The sequence below is a fragment of the Anabrus simplex genome, chromosome 4, assembly GCF_040414725.1.
Source record: "Anabrus simplex isolate iqAnaSimp1 chromosome 4, ASM4041472v1, whole genome shotgun sequence".
In the NCBI taxonomy this organism is placed as follows: Eukaryota; Metazoa; Arthropoda; class Insecta; order Orthoptera; family Tettigoniidae; genus Anabrus; species Anabrus simplex.
In genome coordinates this window covers 393,472,042-393,485,915 of record NC_090268.1, presented here as the reverse complement: position 1 = coordinate 393,485,915, position 13,874 = coordinate 393,472,042, and the positions used below count along the sequence as shown (strand labels likewise).

General features: G+C 39.3%; 1 protein-coding gene across 2 annotated transcripts in view; it reads right to left on the bottom strand.

Annotated features, from left to right (window-relative positions):
* LOC136872293 (probable cytochrome P450 49a1) overlaps positions 1-13,874 on the bottom strand; it is a 95,395-nt gene that overhangs the window by 33,636 nt on the left and 47,885 nt on the right. For both annotated transcript variants that reach the window (XM_068227306.1, XM_067146112.2), the window contains exons 3-5: positions 11,288-11,421; positions 5,332-5,441; positions 4,760-4,876 (exon numbers count right to left, since the gene is read on the bottom strand). In XM_068227306.1, coding sequence (XP_068083407.1) covers positions 4,760-4,876; positions 5,332-5,441; positions 11,288-11,421 — 361 coding nt within the window. The remainder of the gene's footprint in view (positions 1-4,759; positions 4,877-5,331; positions 5,442-11,287; positions 11,422-13,874) is intronic.

The following is a 13,874-nucleotide window of genomic DNA, read 5'->3' as shown; positions in this document are numbered from 1 at the left end:
TAAAACATCAATCAGCATCTCAATAAGGAATTCTACAAAAATCACTTCAGACCTAATTAACAAGTAATTCAAATCTTGAAGGTAAACATTAAAAAACTATCCGGGCAACGCCGGGTACTACACCTGGTATTTTATATAGTTTCTAATTGATTTCATTGTCATCCAGAAACCGCTCATAACTTCCAAGAATAATCTTCAATGATGTATTTTATTGATTATTATTCACTTGTCACTCACTGTAATCCATCTGAATGGCATAGATATAGTCTTAGAGAAGGACTCCTTTTACCACATGTGCTACAGACCTGATAGGCACTGTCCTACTAGGAGATCACTGTTCAGCCCGGAAACCTGCAGGTTAAAAGGAGATACATGGTCAGCCCAACCAGGCGACCGCTGCTCAGCCCTAAGGCCTGCTGATTACCAGCAGACAATTGGTCAGCGCTATATAACCTCTTGGTCGCTATTCTTGTTTTTTGGACAGGGCCCGCATAACTAACTTAGGGGGGAATGGGACCCGGGGCCTCTGGGTAAGAGTCAGGCTCGGTACCCCAACTGCGAGGCCGGCAGGGAAGGAATAGAAGTCGAAAATAAATTTTAAACACAAATGATGGTATGCAAACGTAGTGCGGCACATCCGGCCTACTTTAGAATTACTTCCAACTCTTAGGAATTAACCTTAGGGAAGAGTATTCCAATAACTGGGACGTTCAAAAGGTACGTCCATCTCTCTTAACCTTTATATATTATTACGTTTTCAAAAACGTACCAGTTTTTACAGTGTTTCTTGGTACAAGCCAAAAATTGAAATAAGAATCAGAATATATTTTTCCCTAGATTAAGATTACAGGAGTGTTTCCCTTTAGCGAACAACCGTTCAAAAGTACTCGTAAACAACTAATTTCCCTCCGTCATTTCTAACAGAATATTTATACTTTTTTACAGTTTCTAATACACCTCTCAAGTTCTGTAACGTTAATAAATAACATTACCGAATTAAATACACTCTTTTCTGTGTTTTTTGTTTATATGTATACTGTTTCTGCGGCACATCCTTAGAGAAATAATCATGTAAATCATTGCAAACAGAAAACCTTGTCGTAAGATAAAATGAGCGAACGTAAATCGAATATTTGCTCATTAGAAATTAGTGTATGAGGGGTTTTGTGTGTCGTGTGCTCCTGTGTAGAGGAGAACATTTACAACCGACCTCATGTAGCTGTACGACTTGGGTTACGTAATCTATTAGTTTGCATTCGGGAACCCTAATGTCTTCAGACCTGAGGATGAATTTCCGTGGCTTCCCATTTTCACACTAAGCAAATTCCGCACGTGTACCTCAGTTGAGGCCATAATCGCCTCCTTCCCAACCCTAGCCGTTTTTGATGCCATGATTGTCATAAGACCTACCTGTGTCGGTGCTACGTAAAGCTAATTGTAAAAATGTAAAATAAAAGCACATTTACATTTACGGGGTATTCGGAAATACCGGTTAAAAAGTTTCTTTATATCCCCCTTGACACTGGATATTCTTCCTAAATTAGTGAATGTTGGTTAGTTAGAATTATAGAGCCCCCAAAATAATGAATATCGCTCCTTCACTTAGCAGAATAATTAAGAAAAACTATTTAAAAGTATTTCCTGTTGCTCAGGAACTATTACATTTCCTGACATGGTTTCCTATTCGAAACTCCGTCTATTCAGTACTCTCTATACGCCCCAGGAGTGTGAATTAATGTTTTAGAACATCCTGTGTTGGTAAAAAAAATCGGATCAACGGACAATGATGGAAAAATAGGGCTTCGGGTGAGACACTTAACACTTGTCCAGATGGTTCTGGGGGTAACTAGAGACGGTATGGTTAGTTGGGGGAGGCAGTTCAAGAATATGATATACGTTTTAGAGTAGATGTGAGTAGGAATAGATAATACGATATTGAAAGGTTAGCGAAGCGACATTGAGGAATGCAACCAAACAATCTTCGAGCAGATACTATTACTACTACAACAACTACTACTACTACTTTGTTATCATTCTGCACTCTGAAGAGCTACGGCAGGCTTGTGAGAAAGGTCTTATATAAGGAAAGATCTTCGTTGGGGTAATCTCATAAATATGATTGTAAAAATAAAGGGTACACATCTCTGCGCATGGTTATGAGGGTATTTAGGGGTTGTAGTAAGGATGTAAAGGAGAGGGCGTGTAACTCTCTGGTAAGACCCCAACTAGAGTATGGTTCCAGTGTATGGGACCCTCACCAGGATTACTTGATTCTAGAACAGGAAAAATTCCAAAGAAAAGCAGCTGGATTTGTTCTGGGCGATTTCCGACAAAGGAGTAGCGTTAAAAAAATGTTACAATTTTTGGCTGGGAAGACTTGGGAGAAAGGAGACGAGCTACTCGACTAAGTGGTACGTTCCAAGCTGTCAGTGGGGGGATGGCGTGGGAGGACATCAGTAGACGAATAAATTTGAGTGGTGTTTTTTAAACTAGGAAAGATCACAATATAAAGATTAAGTTGGAATTCAAGACGACAAATTGGGGCAAATATTTGTTTGTATGAAGGGGAGTTAGGGGTTGGAATAACTTACCAAGGGAGATGTTAAGTAAATTTCCATTTCTTTGCAATCATTTAAGAAACGGCTAGGGAACAGCATATAGAGAATCTGCCACCTGCGCGACTGCCATAAATTAAAATCAGTAGTGATTGATTGATTGATTGATTGATTGATTGATTGATTGATTGATTGATTGATTGATTGATTGATTGATTGATTGATTGATTGATTGATTGATTGATTGATTTGATGCCTTGTTTAAAGCACAAGGATATTTGCGTGAAGAAGATGTGTGGTGAAGGTTAGGGTTTGGCGGCCGTGGTCTACACTAGGAATTGTTCCGGTATTAGCTTTAGTACACGTGAATGGAAATCCATGACAGCGACGGTGGGTACCAGCCCCTCGCCGTCTCCCGAATTCAAAGTTGAAGAGCACCCAATAGAGCCGGGGCAACTAGTCCTGTTCTCGGTTGGTCGGTTGGAGTGCAGAGCTGGCCCGTGGCCACTTGTAGGTCAAAGGCTACTCTGCATTCAACCCTAACGTAACCGTATGTAGATTTACATTTTTCTCCTGAAGTGGATGGCGGACAAACTGAGAGCGCAACGCCCTCTCTCTCTCTGGCCAGGGATATTTCATATAACGTGTGCTGAAGGTGTTTGGGTGGCAGCCGAGTCCTATACTGGCAGCGGTTCCGGCATTCCTCTTAGTGCAGGAGAATGGAAAACCACTGCGTACCAATCTCAGGTCAGCTAACAGAGGGGACCAGACCCTCTCCGTCCCCCAATGCAGATATATAGAGCCACGGCAAAGCCTATCCCCCGCTCCTCTGTTCGGTTGAAGAGTTAGAATGCAGAATTGTAGACGCACGGAATTGTGGCCATCCCGTCCCTGCGCTCCCCGACCCTAGAACGACTATTTCTACTAAATTGTTTTCATTCGTCCCCTGAAGGGGGGAGGCGGGTTTTCTTGGCGGTGACGCCGTCACGCCAGGTGATTTGTGGTTGTCATGGGGATGTGTGGAGAAGGTGTACATGCGTGGCCATCCATTCTTTGCTTGGTTGCGGGGTCGGAATGCAGAAAGTTCCCACCACGGATCAGCCGTGGCCACTTGTAACCCAAAGCCTACCCTGCAACCACCACAAATTCTTGTATATTGTATACAGTACCGGTCAAAAGTTTAGGACCACATAAAGAAATCACGAAATGTCATCCAGAACCTAAAATTGTGCCACTGGATCTCTGTAATTTCATTTCTGAGCTCTCACGTCCAATAGAATATATGTCGCCTGATTTCATTGAGTTAGTCCAAATACTGTAGAAGTTATTAATTTTTAACTCTTGGAATGTCACACCAAAAAATAATTTTGGTAATATAATGTACTCTGTAATGTAGGCTAATTAGTTGCAAGTATCACCACCAAGATTTTTTTGCAGACTTATCAATAGGTGGGGGCCATTTTAGTTTAAATATAAAAATTCCGAAAATGTGCGGCACTGGTTTTTGGCGTGTTTTATTTATTTTTAACCAGGGCCAAAATCGTTGATTTTTCTTTGCCTATGTCATGTATCGTATGGTCCAAGGTCTCAGGACGAGCTATCGTCGTCAAACTTATCTGCCCTGATAGTTTCATTTGCACTCTGCAGATGGCATCCAAGAACACATTCTGATGCCGATAGCTCTCACTGAGACCTGTGACAAGTACAAGGAAAAATTGACCATTTTAGCGCTGGTTTGAAAAAAGATATAAACGCACAAAAATGGGTGCCGCATTTTTTCGGAATGTTTATATTTATACTAAAACGACCCATAACTATTGCTAAGTCTATAAAAGAAGCTTGGTGGTGATACTTGAAACCAATTACATGACACAGTACATAATACTTCCAAAAATGTTGACTTTCTGATGTGACCTTCCAACAGTTAAAAATATATAACTTATACAAAATTTGGCGTAAACACTGAAATCAGGTGACGTATATCATATTAGATGCAAGAGCTCAGGGGAAAAATACAGAGGTCTAGTAGCACAATTGTAGGTTCTAGATGGAACTTCGTGATTTTTTTATGTGGTCCTAAACTTTTGACCGGTACTGTATGTCAATTTGCATTGTAGGCAAACTTACTTTTGATTGCATTTTGTACCTCATCGCAGGCCGGATGATTTATTATTTAATAAATATAAGAACGTTTTCAGTCTTACCTCTGAATGAATTCTTTAGCCACCTTGTCTATTGGTCCAACATAAAACTTGGTGGCTCGTGGTTGCATCATAACCGGGTTAACGGTGGTTCTGAAATCGTGCCATTGTTTTCCTTGGCTGTAATAAAAAGGAAATCATATTAAATAATTGATGAATGAATTTTGACTTCGTCCATTAAATGTGACGGTGTTGGTGATAATGATATTGATCAGTTTTATGAAACCTCAATGGACCATGCACCTCAACATTTCCGTGAAACACAAACCACCGAAATGGAATTTAAAGTTCAAAATTGCACATAAACTGGCCGGGAATCGAATAATGACTGCTTTTGTGAGATTGCAGGAGCAATACCACTTGGATGTTCTGCACCTACATGCTTCTTGAAACAATAAAATTTACCTTCAAAAGACAGTACCTAATTCGGATTTAACAGATCTCAGAAGGTACCTTTTAACATGCAGGTTAATTCTCTAAAACTATAAATTTAATACTTCCATTTATTTATTTTGGACTTCTTCCAATTGACATTCCGTGTAGCTAACGATAAGTTCAAATGATGTACAACTTACGCGATTACTCCTACAACTCCTTTGAAGAAATCGCGTCGCAGTTCATGTCGATACTTTAAAATGGAATCGAAGAATGCTACCACTGGCCATTGTCCCTCGTTTCTGAAAACCTGGAACAGAGATCCTCGTTATAATGAATTAGATAACAGAACGTTAAACACTGGAAACTATATATCATATTCTTCGTGGATAACGTAACCCACAGTATTAAAATTTAATAGAAATTAAATATTCATCAGTTTACTTTCATGCTTTCCTGTAAATGTTTATATGCTTACCATGCAATAGTTGTTCCAGTGTTACATACAGACGTTAACAACACAAAATCGTTTCCGTTCCTCCGTCCTGAATGCAACAAAATGGCCTATAAACTGTAGGTCTAGGTATATTTCAAAAAGTTGAAAATGAAGTAACCAATATTGTTTCAATGGAGAAACCATGAAATTATGAATACAATATAAGTTTAAATACTTTCAACCTGTGCTTTGTATAAGGCATTATAAGAAGTTACCGTTAGAGGGCGTGCATGCAACGTAGCGCGACTCCGATGCGGGTATATAATCACGGACATGTAGGCAAAGGGATTAGTGTAGCAGTCGTGTCCTGTCGAAGTGCGTGCGTTAAATGCAGCCACGTGGGCTATGGCGACGTTACTACCTAATGCGTCCAAACAGGACCAACGTGTTGTTATTCTGTTCTTGGCTGCCGAAGGACAAATACCGGTGGACATCCATCGGTGAATGAAGACTGTGGATGGAGCAACATGCCTGTCGAAAACCACCGTTGTGAAATGGTGCACCAAGTTTCATGAGGGTCGCGTTTCGACACAAGACGCCCGTCCCTATACCGCAAAGGTCTTCAAGCAGAAGTTAGGCCAACACAAGTGGGGGACACTCGAGCACCCACCCTATAGTTCTGATATCTCTCCATGTGATTATCACGCATCGATCCCCCTCAAAAAGGCCTTGAAGTGTCGACGCTTCCTGTCGGAGGAGGATGTGCAGCCGGCGGTTATGTACTTCTTCACGCAGTACGATACGGTGTTTTACCACACGGGGACCTTCAACCTGGTGCGGGGGTGGGATGAGTGCCTCAGTACTCACAGCGACTTTGCCCGATTGGCATCAAGATCAGGACTGTACGGCCGTCGAACGGAAACTCTTTGATCGTCCCTTATATTAACTCTTTCAGAAACGTTACACGAAAATGTCTGACTGTCCTCACATGCACATAACTAAGTAAAATACTTAAATAATGGACGTTAAAAATGGAGACATAATACTAGTCAATCATTTTTTAAATATGCGCTTAATAACTGATACGATCGTTGTTTCGTTGGGGCCGTGGACTTGACTCGTTAGTTTATATAGGACGCTGGTTTTCATAATAATAATAATAATAATAATAATAATAATAATAATAATAATAATAATAATAATTTTATTTGCATTACGTCCCAGTAACTACTTTTACAGTTTTCGGAGACGCTGATGTGCCGGAATTTTGTCCTGAAAGACTTATTTTACTTCCCAGTAAATCTACCGACACGATGCTGGTGTATTTGTGCACCTTCAGATACCACCGGACTGAGGCAGGATCGAACCTGCCAAGTTGGTGTCAGAAGGCGAGCGCATCAACCGTCTGAGCCACTCAGAACCGCTCGCTACTTTTAATGTCTATAGATGTTTCGGAATGGGATTTTCGGTAAATCGTGGAGCTAGGATCATTATATACCACAAGAAGCATTAAATGGCAGTGTCATGATCATATTCATAAGACGTAGACTTTAATCGGCTCTCCCGTGAAGTTGTGACACAAAGTAATTTTGTTCACACGTGTCGCAACTACGAGTTCGCTGCATTAGTTGTACGATACGTTCGTTCGATTTCGTTTACGGTGCTACCATTTAGTAAGAAAAACATCCTATTCAGGTGATTGAATTGTTTCATCTGCTGAACTCATTTCTTCTCTGCATTGAAACACAGTTCTCTTAAGTTTCTTCCTAAACAGACATCTTTTTAATGTTGAAAATGCTAATTTCCGTATCATGCTGAAATTTTATACGCAACTTGCTATTATATCACGTCATCTGTGATCCGGGGATTCCCTGGATTACAAAGACATAAGAAGCGCCAAGGGTGAATGGGTGAGCAAGAAATTAACTACAGCAAAACTTAACGCAGCACATTTTGAAATTTTTTCTTTCTTTCTAAAGTTTATAATTGGAGAAATGGAAAAGTCCGCCTCTGTGGTGTAGTGGTTAGTGTGATTAGCTGCCAACCCCGGAGGCTCGGGTTCGATTCCCGTCTCTGCCACGAAATTTGATAAGTGGTCCGAGGGCTGGAACGTGGTCCACTCAGCCTCGGGAGGTCAAATTAGTAGAGGTGGGTTCGATTCCCACCTCAGCCATCCTGAAAGTGGTTGCCCGTGGTTTCCCACTTCTCCTCCATTCAAATGCCGGGATGGTACCTAACTTAAGGCCAAGGCCGCATCCTTCCCTCTTCCTTGTCTATCCCTTCCAATCTTCCCCATCCCCCGCAAGGCCCCTGTTCAGCATAGCAAGTGAGGCCGCCTGGGCGAGGTACTGGCCATCCTCCCCAGTTGTATCCCCAGACCCAGAGTCTGAATCTTTAGGACACTGCCCTTGAGGCGGTAGAGATGGGATCCCTCGCTGAGTCCGAAAGAAAAACCAACCCTGGAGGGTAAGCAGATTAAGAAAGAAAGAAAGAAAGAAGAGGGAGAAAATCTGAATGAATAAAATCATATAACGAGCTCGTCAGGTCCAACAACATAGTGGACTTAGAACTTCGAATATCAGGTACAAAAACTTGAGAGAATTACAAATGTTAACTTACACAGAAAAGAGCTGAATTGCTCTTGGCAGGGATAAAATTTGCCAGAAAACGATTTGCTCCTATCATTTCACTACAGCAAAGTCTGTGCTTCAAATTTAGTCTAGCTTCGCTGAGGCATCAATTTCATATGGTGCACAAAAGTTTCATCTGACAACCTATCGGTTGTCCTCAATTAAAGTGTTGTACTAAGTAGCACTGATGTAGGCTTATCTATTGCTCAACAGTTTATAACTCACTGTTCCTTAAGGGAACTAACACCAGAAACAATTACCGAATAAACAGCGGCATGATTGCCCATACTAAATGGCCTTAATGTAAGAAGAAGATGTTGAACATGACTGGCCGTATACAACAGGCTAGGAGGCAAACCACTTGCCCTCCTTGTAGAAAGAGTTAAAACCCTAATTTGACTTATGGCCCAAGGATACAGAGGCTAAACCTATACTACACCGGAGTGACTAAATAAGAAATATTAAAACCGAATATGATTAAAGAAATTTAGAAGTTTTGCTAACTTTAGTCACCCAATGTCTAATTGAATGGGAACCGACAGAGGGTAATCACTCTTTGTACCCAACATTATATATTTCCCAGTAGGGAATAGGAGAGAGTCGTCGTACTTGCGGAAAAGTCTACATTTATACCACCAACTTAGAAATTTACATTCAATAAAATTAATTAAATTATTCGCAGGAGCTATCACATAGCTATGAAAATTTTGCCATTACCTCGAGTTGATTGGCCTTCCTAACGCAGGCCGCACCCCGGCCTCTTTATTCACGTCAATACACCCTCCTCACACTGGAGCAATTAAGAAAATACGACCCTAAAGAACCCAGCTTTTATAGTATTTTTGAAGGAAATGTTTCATAACTCTTTACTGATAGGCTGGATTCCTGTACACACCCCCAATTTAAATTGGCTAGAAAAAATATTCACAAGTTTCTGATAGGTGGATTACTATTAAAGAAGGAACCAGCTGAAGTGTTGACAAATTTGATACATAAATAAATCAATGCCCAAAACATAAGGTTTGCCAACTGCAAAAATAAACATTCATTTATACAATAATCAGAGTTCGTCCCGCTAGACGGAGCAATTGAAACGATGATAGAGACATCTAACAGTTGAATACCAAGGTACCTTGTAGTACACCAGTTCAAGTTTGTTTACATAGATGGTCTTATAGAAGACGCGCAGTTTAACTGGTCGGGGAAAGTGGACCTGCGTTACAGTCGGTATAGCCAAATTGCCTACAATATTTCTACCCAACTCAGTTCGTACCTTCTATTTGATAGCTTTCATTAAATTATCCTTGCAAACTATGAACAATAAGGCTGAAAAATGACAGCCTTGTCTAACCCGGGAAATCATTTGAACAATGCATTTTGCCATCAGTTCTCACTATCGCTTGATTATCAACATAAATGATTTTGATCTCCTGTAATGACTTTCCGTTGAGTTGCTGAATTCATAATTACTCGGCAAGGCCAACATATTATTCCCAGGTACGCTTATCACCTTCTTTCCTTCTCCAGATCTGCGAAAATACCGGTACGCATTAAAGCCCTTTCCTCTCGGAGCATTTTTCAATTATTTTAATTATTTCACACATGAAGAAAATATATACCCGCCTGGTGGCCATGTTCATTAAGACGTCAAGCTATACGGTCTAACACCGTGCTTAGCGGATTCGAGTCCCGTTAGTCGAAAAAAAATTTCACCGTCGGGGTATTGGCCGGTAGCATAGGGAAAATAGATAGAGGGATAGACAGAGGTAGATAGATGTATATGGTTTATTTTAATTGGCAAAGTTAGAGAAACGTGTCCCTGTCTTATACTTAACCAGTGAAATTGATAAAAAACAGAAAGTAAAAACATTAAGATACTGAATAAATGAAGAAAGAGACAAAGTGATATGCTACTGTGCTATCCTTCTGTACATAAAATATATATTGTTATAAACAATAAAAATGAATATTTTGCTTCTTAAACACAATAATATAATACCTACTGTACCTTACCCTGTCAACGTGCCTAAGGCCTAGCTCAGCGGAGATGCGCGTTCCCGCACAGCCAACTCGCCCGGTATATATTATTTTTGTTAGATTGTGCATATTAGTGGATGCATTTAAGTTAAAGTGGGAGTCAGTTACAGTCAAAGGAACCACCGGTCCTATTTGTAATTAACTTTAAATATTTCTATTTCTATTTCTATTTCTATTTCTATTTCTATTTCTATTTCTATTTCTATTTCTATTTCTATTTCTATTTCTATTTCTATTTCTATTTCTATTTCTATTTCTATTTCTATTTCTATTTCTATTTCTATTTCTATTTCTATTTCTATTTCTATTTCTATTTCTATTTCTATTTCTATTTCTATTTCTATTTCTATTTCATCACGGCATCCATTTAATAGCGTCAACTCATCTTATGTTATTGACGTCGGGAAGAGCATCCGGTCATAAAAGCCCTCTACGAATATTCATCCCACTTCATACCCGACCCCATCGAGAAACGGGACGGCGGTTGTGTGTACACATATAAAGAAAATCTGATGCTGGCAACCCCTCTGTCGTCTAAAACACACTGGCTTTCTGCCAATTTATTTCCCATTACTGATTGCAGCCTTGCCTGTGAATAAGCTGCCTGGTATACTTATTAAAGACATATCTTGACAGTTGTTTCAACACTTCCTGTTCTCACTCCGATACATTTTGATTTAATTTGGATGAGATTAAATGCACTTCTCATATAAGTAATCCAAACAATTCTGGACGCGATAATTTTACGTATATGCATGGTATGTCCTATGGGAACACTTCGAAAAGTGGATCCAGACCGTTTATGGACGCAGGAAAATTTGTGTCGAAAATATGCTCGTTTAAGAGCAAGCCTACTCTAAAACAGCGATGTTGAAATGTAAATTTCCACCAAAGCTGTTCGGAGCCAAGACTTTCCAACTGAACATTTCTATAAGAATGGAGCCTCAATGTTGTCCTGAAGGACTACAGTACTTATTGGAGATATTTTTAATATTACAGGCTAGAAAACACTTTTCCAGAAAGCGTAGAGTATGTCACATTATATAAACTCACCGTCTCAAAATACTGTGGATCATACAGGTAAACTACGTCCTTCTCACCTCCTTGACCTGGCAACTTGACAATTGTTCCGTAGTTCTTGTAAAGTGCTTGCGACAGCGTGTTGAAGTCGTGGTTTGCTAAATTTCCTGAAATTAAAAATACACAAAACTTTGAATTTTAATAATGATTGTGTATGAATTATGTACATTTTCCCTTTGTGGCAAACAGTTGAACAGATTTATGAAAATCGCGAAACATTACGGGAAATCTTACACCAGTGATTTCCAATTTCTCTAATTGACCATCGGGTCCCTTTGGCACGGTAAAGTACACTTCCCACCCTAATTTCAAAACAAATATGTAACTTATTATGTCATTCTTTTTCAATCTATTTTTGGTTTATCTCCATACTTATTACACGCTGCTTTCATATGCGCTGTACGTTATTGCTTGATACAGATCCGGTACAAACTACGGCTGCTGTCGAAAGGTCAGTGTTGTTTCTGGAATATGAATTGTATTAAGTGTCGGTCTGGCATTTCCCCAGGCATTCTTCCTCAATTATCTGGGATCAGCACGTCCTGATTAAGCCCAGTTTTACGATTGGATGATCTCCCTGTACCAATATCATGTGGTGGAGTATATTCGCCATTGCGTGTTTCTGTGGTGGTTAGTAGTGGTGGCTGAAGAGACATGTATTAAGACGAAAGGAAGCACGCAGTCCACAAGCCACAGAAAGTAACCGTATTCAATTAAAATTCCGGGTCCGACTGAGCATCAAACCCAGAGGCGTCGGAACTGAAAGACAGTATGCTGATCATTCAGTTATGGAACCAGACTAGATGCTGGCGAAAGTAGCAATATATTAATAATTTTGAATTCATTACAATGGTTAATCGACAGCTCTTTTCTTTACGAGATACTAGCATTCCAACGCATGCTTTTTCTAACCTAAGTTATTCTCATTAATTTTAGTACTTATTGATCAAAATTCTTATGTAGAGCATGTAAGGAGGAGGAGGACGACAATTACGATATGACATGCTCCCACGTTGGTACGAACAACGTAACGCAGTTGTGTACAGGTACTAACATAATTGGGGATGCGTGGGATCCGTTTACAACAGCGCGGGAGAAGTTTAAGTGAGCAGAGATTGTTATCAGTGGGTACTGCAACCTGCGGCAACAGTGTTTTTCTCTTCACTTTGCCCCATGTATGGGCAACAAATTTAATGCAACCTATTGGTGGCCTCATAGTCCTAATTCTTACCAAGGTCCAGGTTGGACTGATAAAAATATAGGTATCACCATCGCGCTGTACTTCCTCATACTTCACCTCAAGTTGTAGTACTAATTTAATATGATGTTGCCCGTGCAATATTTCCACTTACATGTTGCTAATTAACTATGCGAAATCGGGGATGAATATACCAATCAAACGCGGTGGTTGCATGTCCATATTAAGTCAATATCTCAGGGTAAAAACATCTATATATATTCAACAATACTATTTACCTTCGCAAGTTCCGTTGAAGAGGGTGTATAGTTCAATGTGTTACTCATTTACTCCGAAATCCTACCGTAGAATTAATATAAGCCTTTAAATATCATGACTCCGAAATATCAGCCTAAATGTATCCTTACAACTAATCTTCCTATCTCTACCTTTGAAAATAAACGCTAGAATAAACTTAAAACTAATTTATTAGCATGCCAATATTATAATTAACAAAATAATGATCATCTTTGGTAATAGAGGAAAGTAAATAAAAAAAAATCACATATTATTTTTCTTGACAACTAAAATTGACGAATTGACATAATTAAAATTGGGCAGGTATCTTTAATTCATCTGGGCAATTATTATTTTGTTGCGTGACCACACTTCATCATTTTATTTCAATATGGGGACAACTAGGATTTACTCTTTATTAAAGGAGGGAGTGGTCTTTCTTTCCTTTAGGTCTATTTGCACTACTCTTTGGAATTGGTTTGGGAATTTGCGTATTGACTTGTTTATGGCATGAGATAAGTAACTCTTTCCAATGATGGCTTCAAAATGCCATTTTAAGTATCTAAAAGAAATTAATCCTAACCATAAATATAAATTCCAACATCCTATATATATAAAATGTGTGCCAAAAATAAAATTAAATATCTTCATTTACGAATGCCATCGTTCTTCAACCGTCATGACCTGTCAGAATCGTACCGACCGATTAATTATTATGTGTATTTTCAATTAAAATTACTCCTTCTACTGCCTACTAATTTTACCATTTTCAGGTTAACGCGTGCTCCACTGCTATATATTCATTATATGAGACGAATATATTACTAGGCGGCTATATCTCTTTTCTATATACACTTCAAATACATGTAAATTACGATCCATCTATCTCCATATTCCATATAAGTTCGACCAATAGACCATTTAATCTCACTGCTTCACTTAATATATTCACGTATCTAGGCCTTAATTTCACTGCTTGCCTCATTTTCAATCGCAACATAACTGTAGCTAAGAATAAATTCGCACCTATTTCCATCAATCATTTACTTACACAATACCTATTCAACATCTCAAATCTCCAACAAC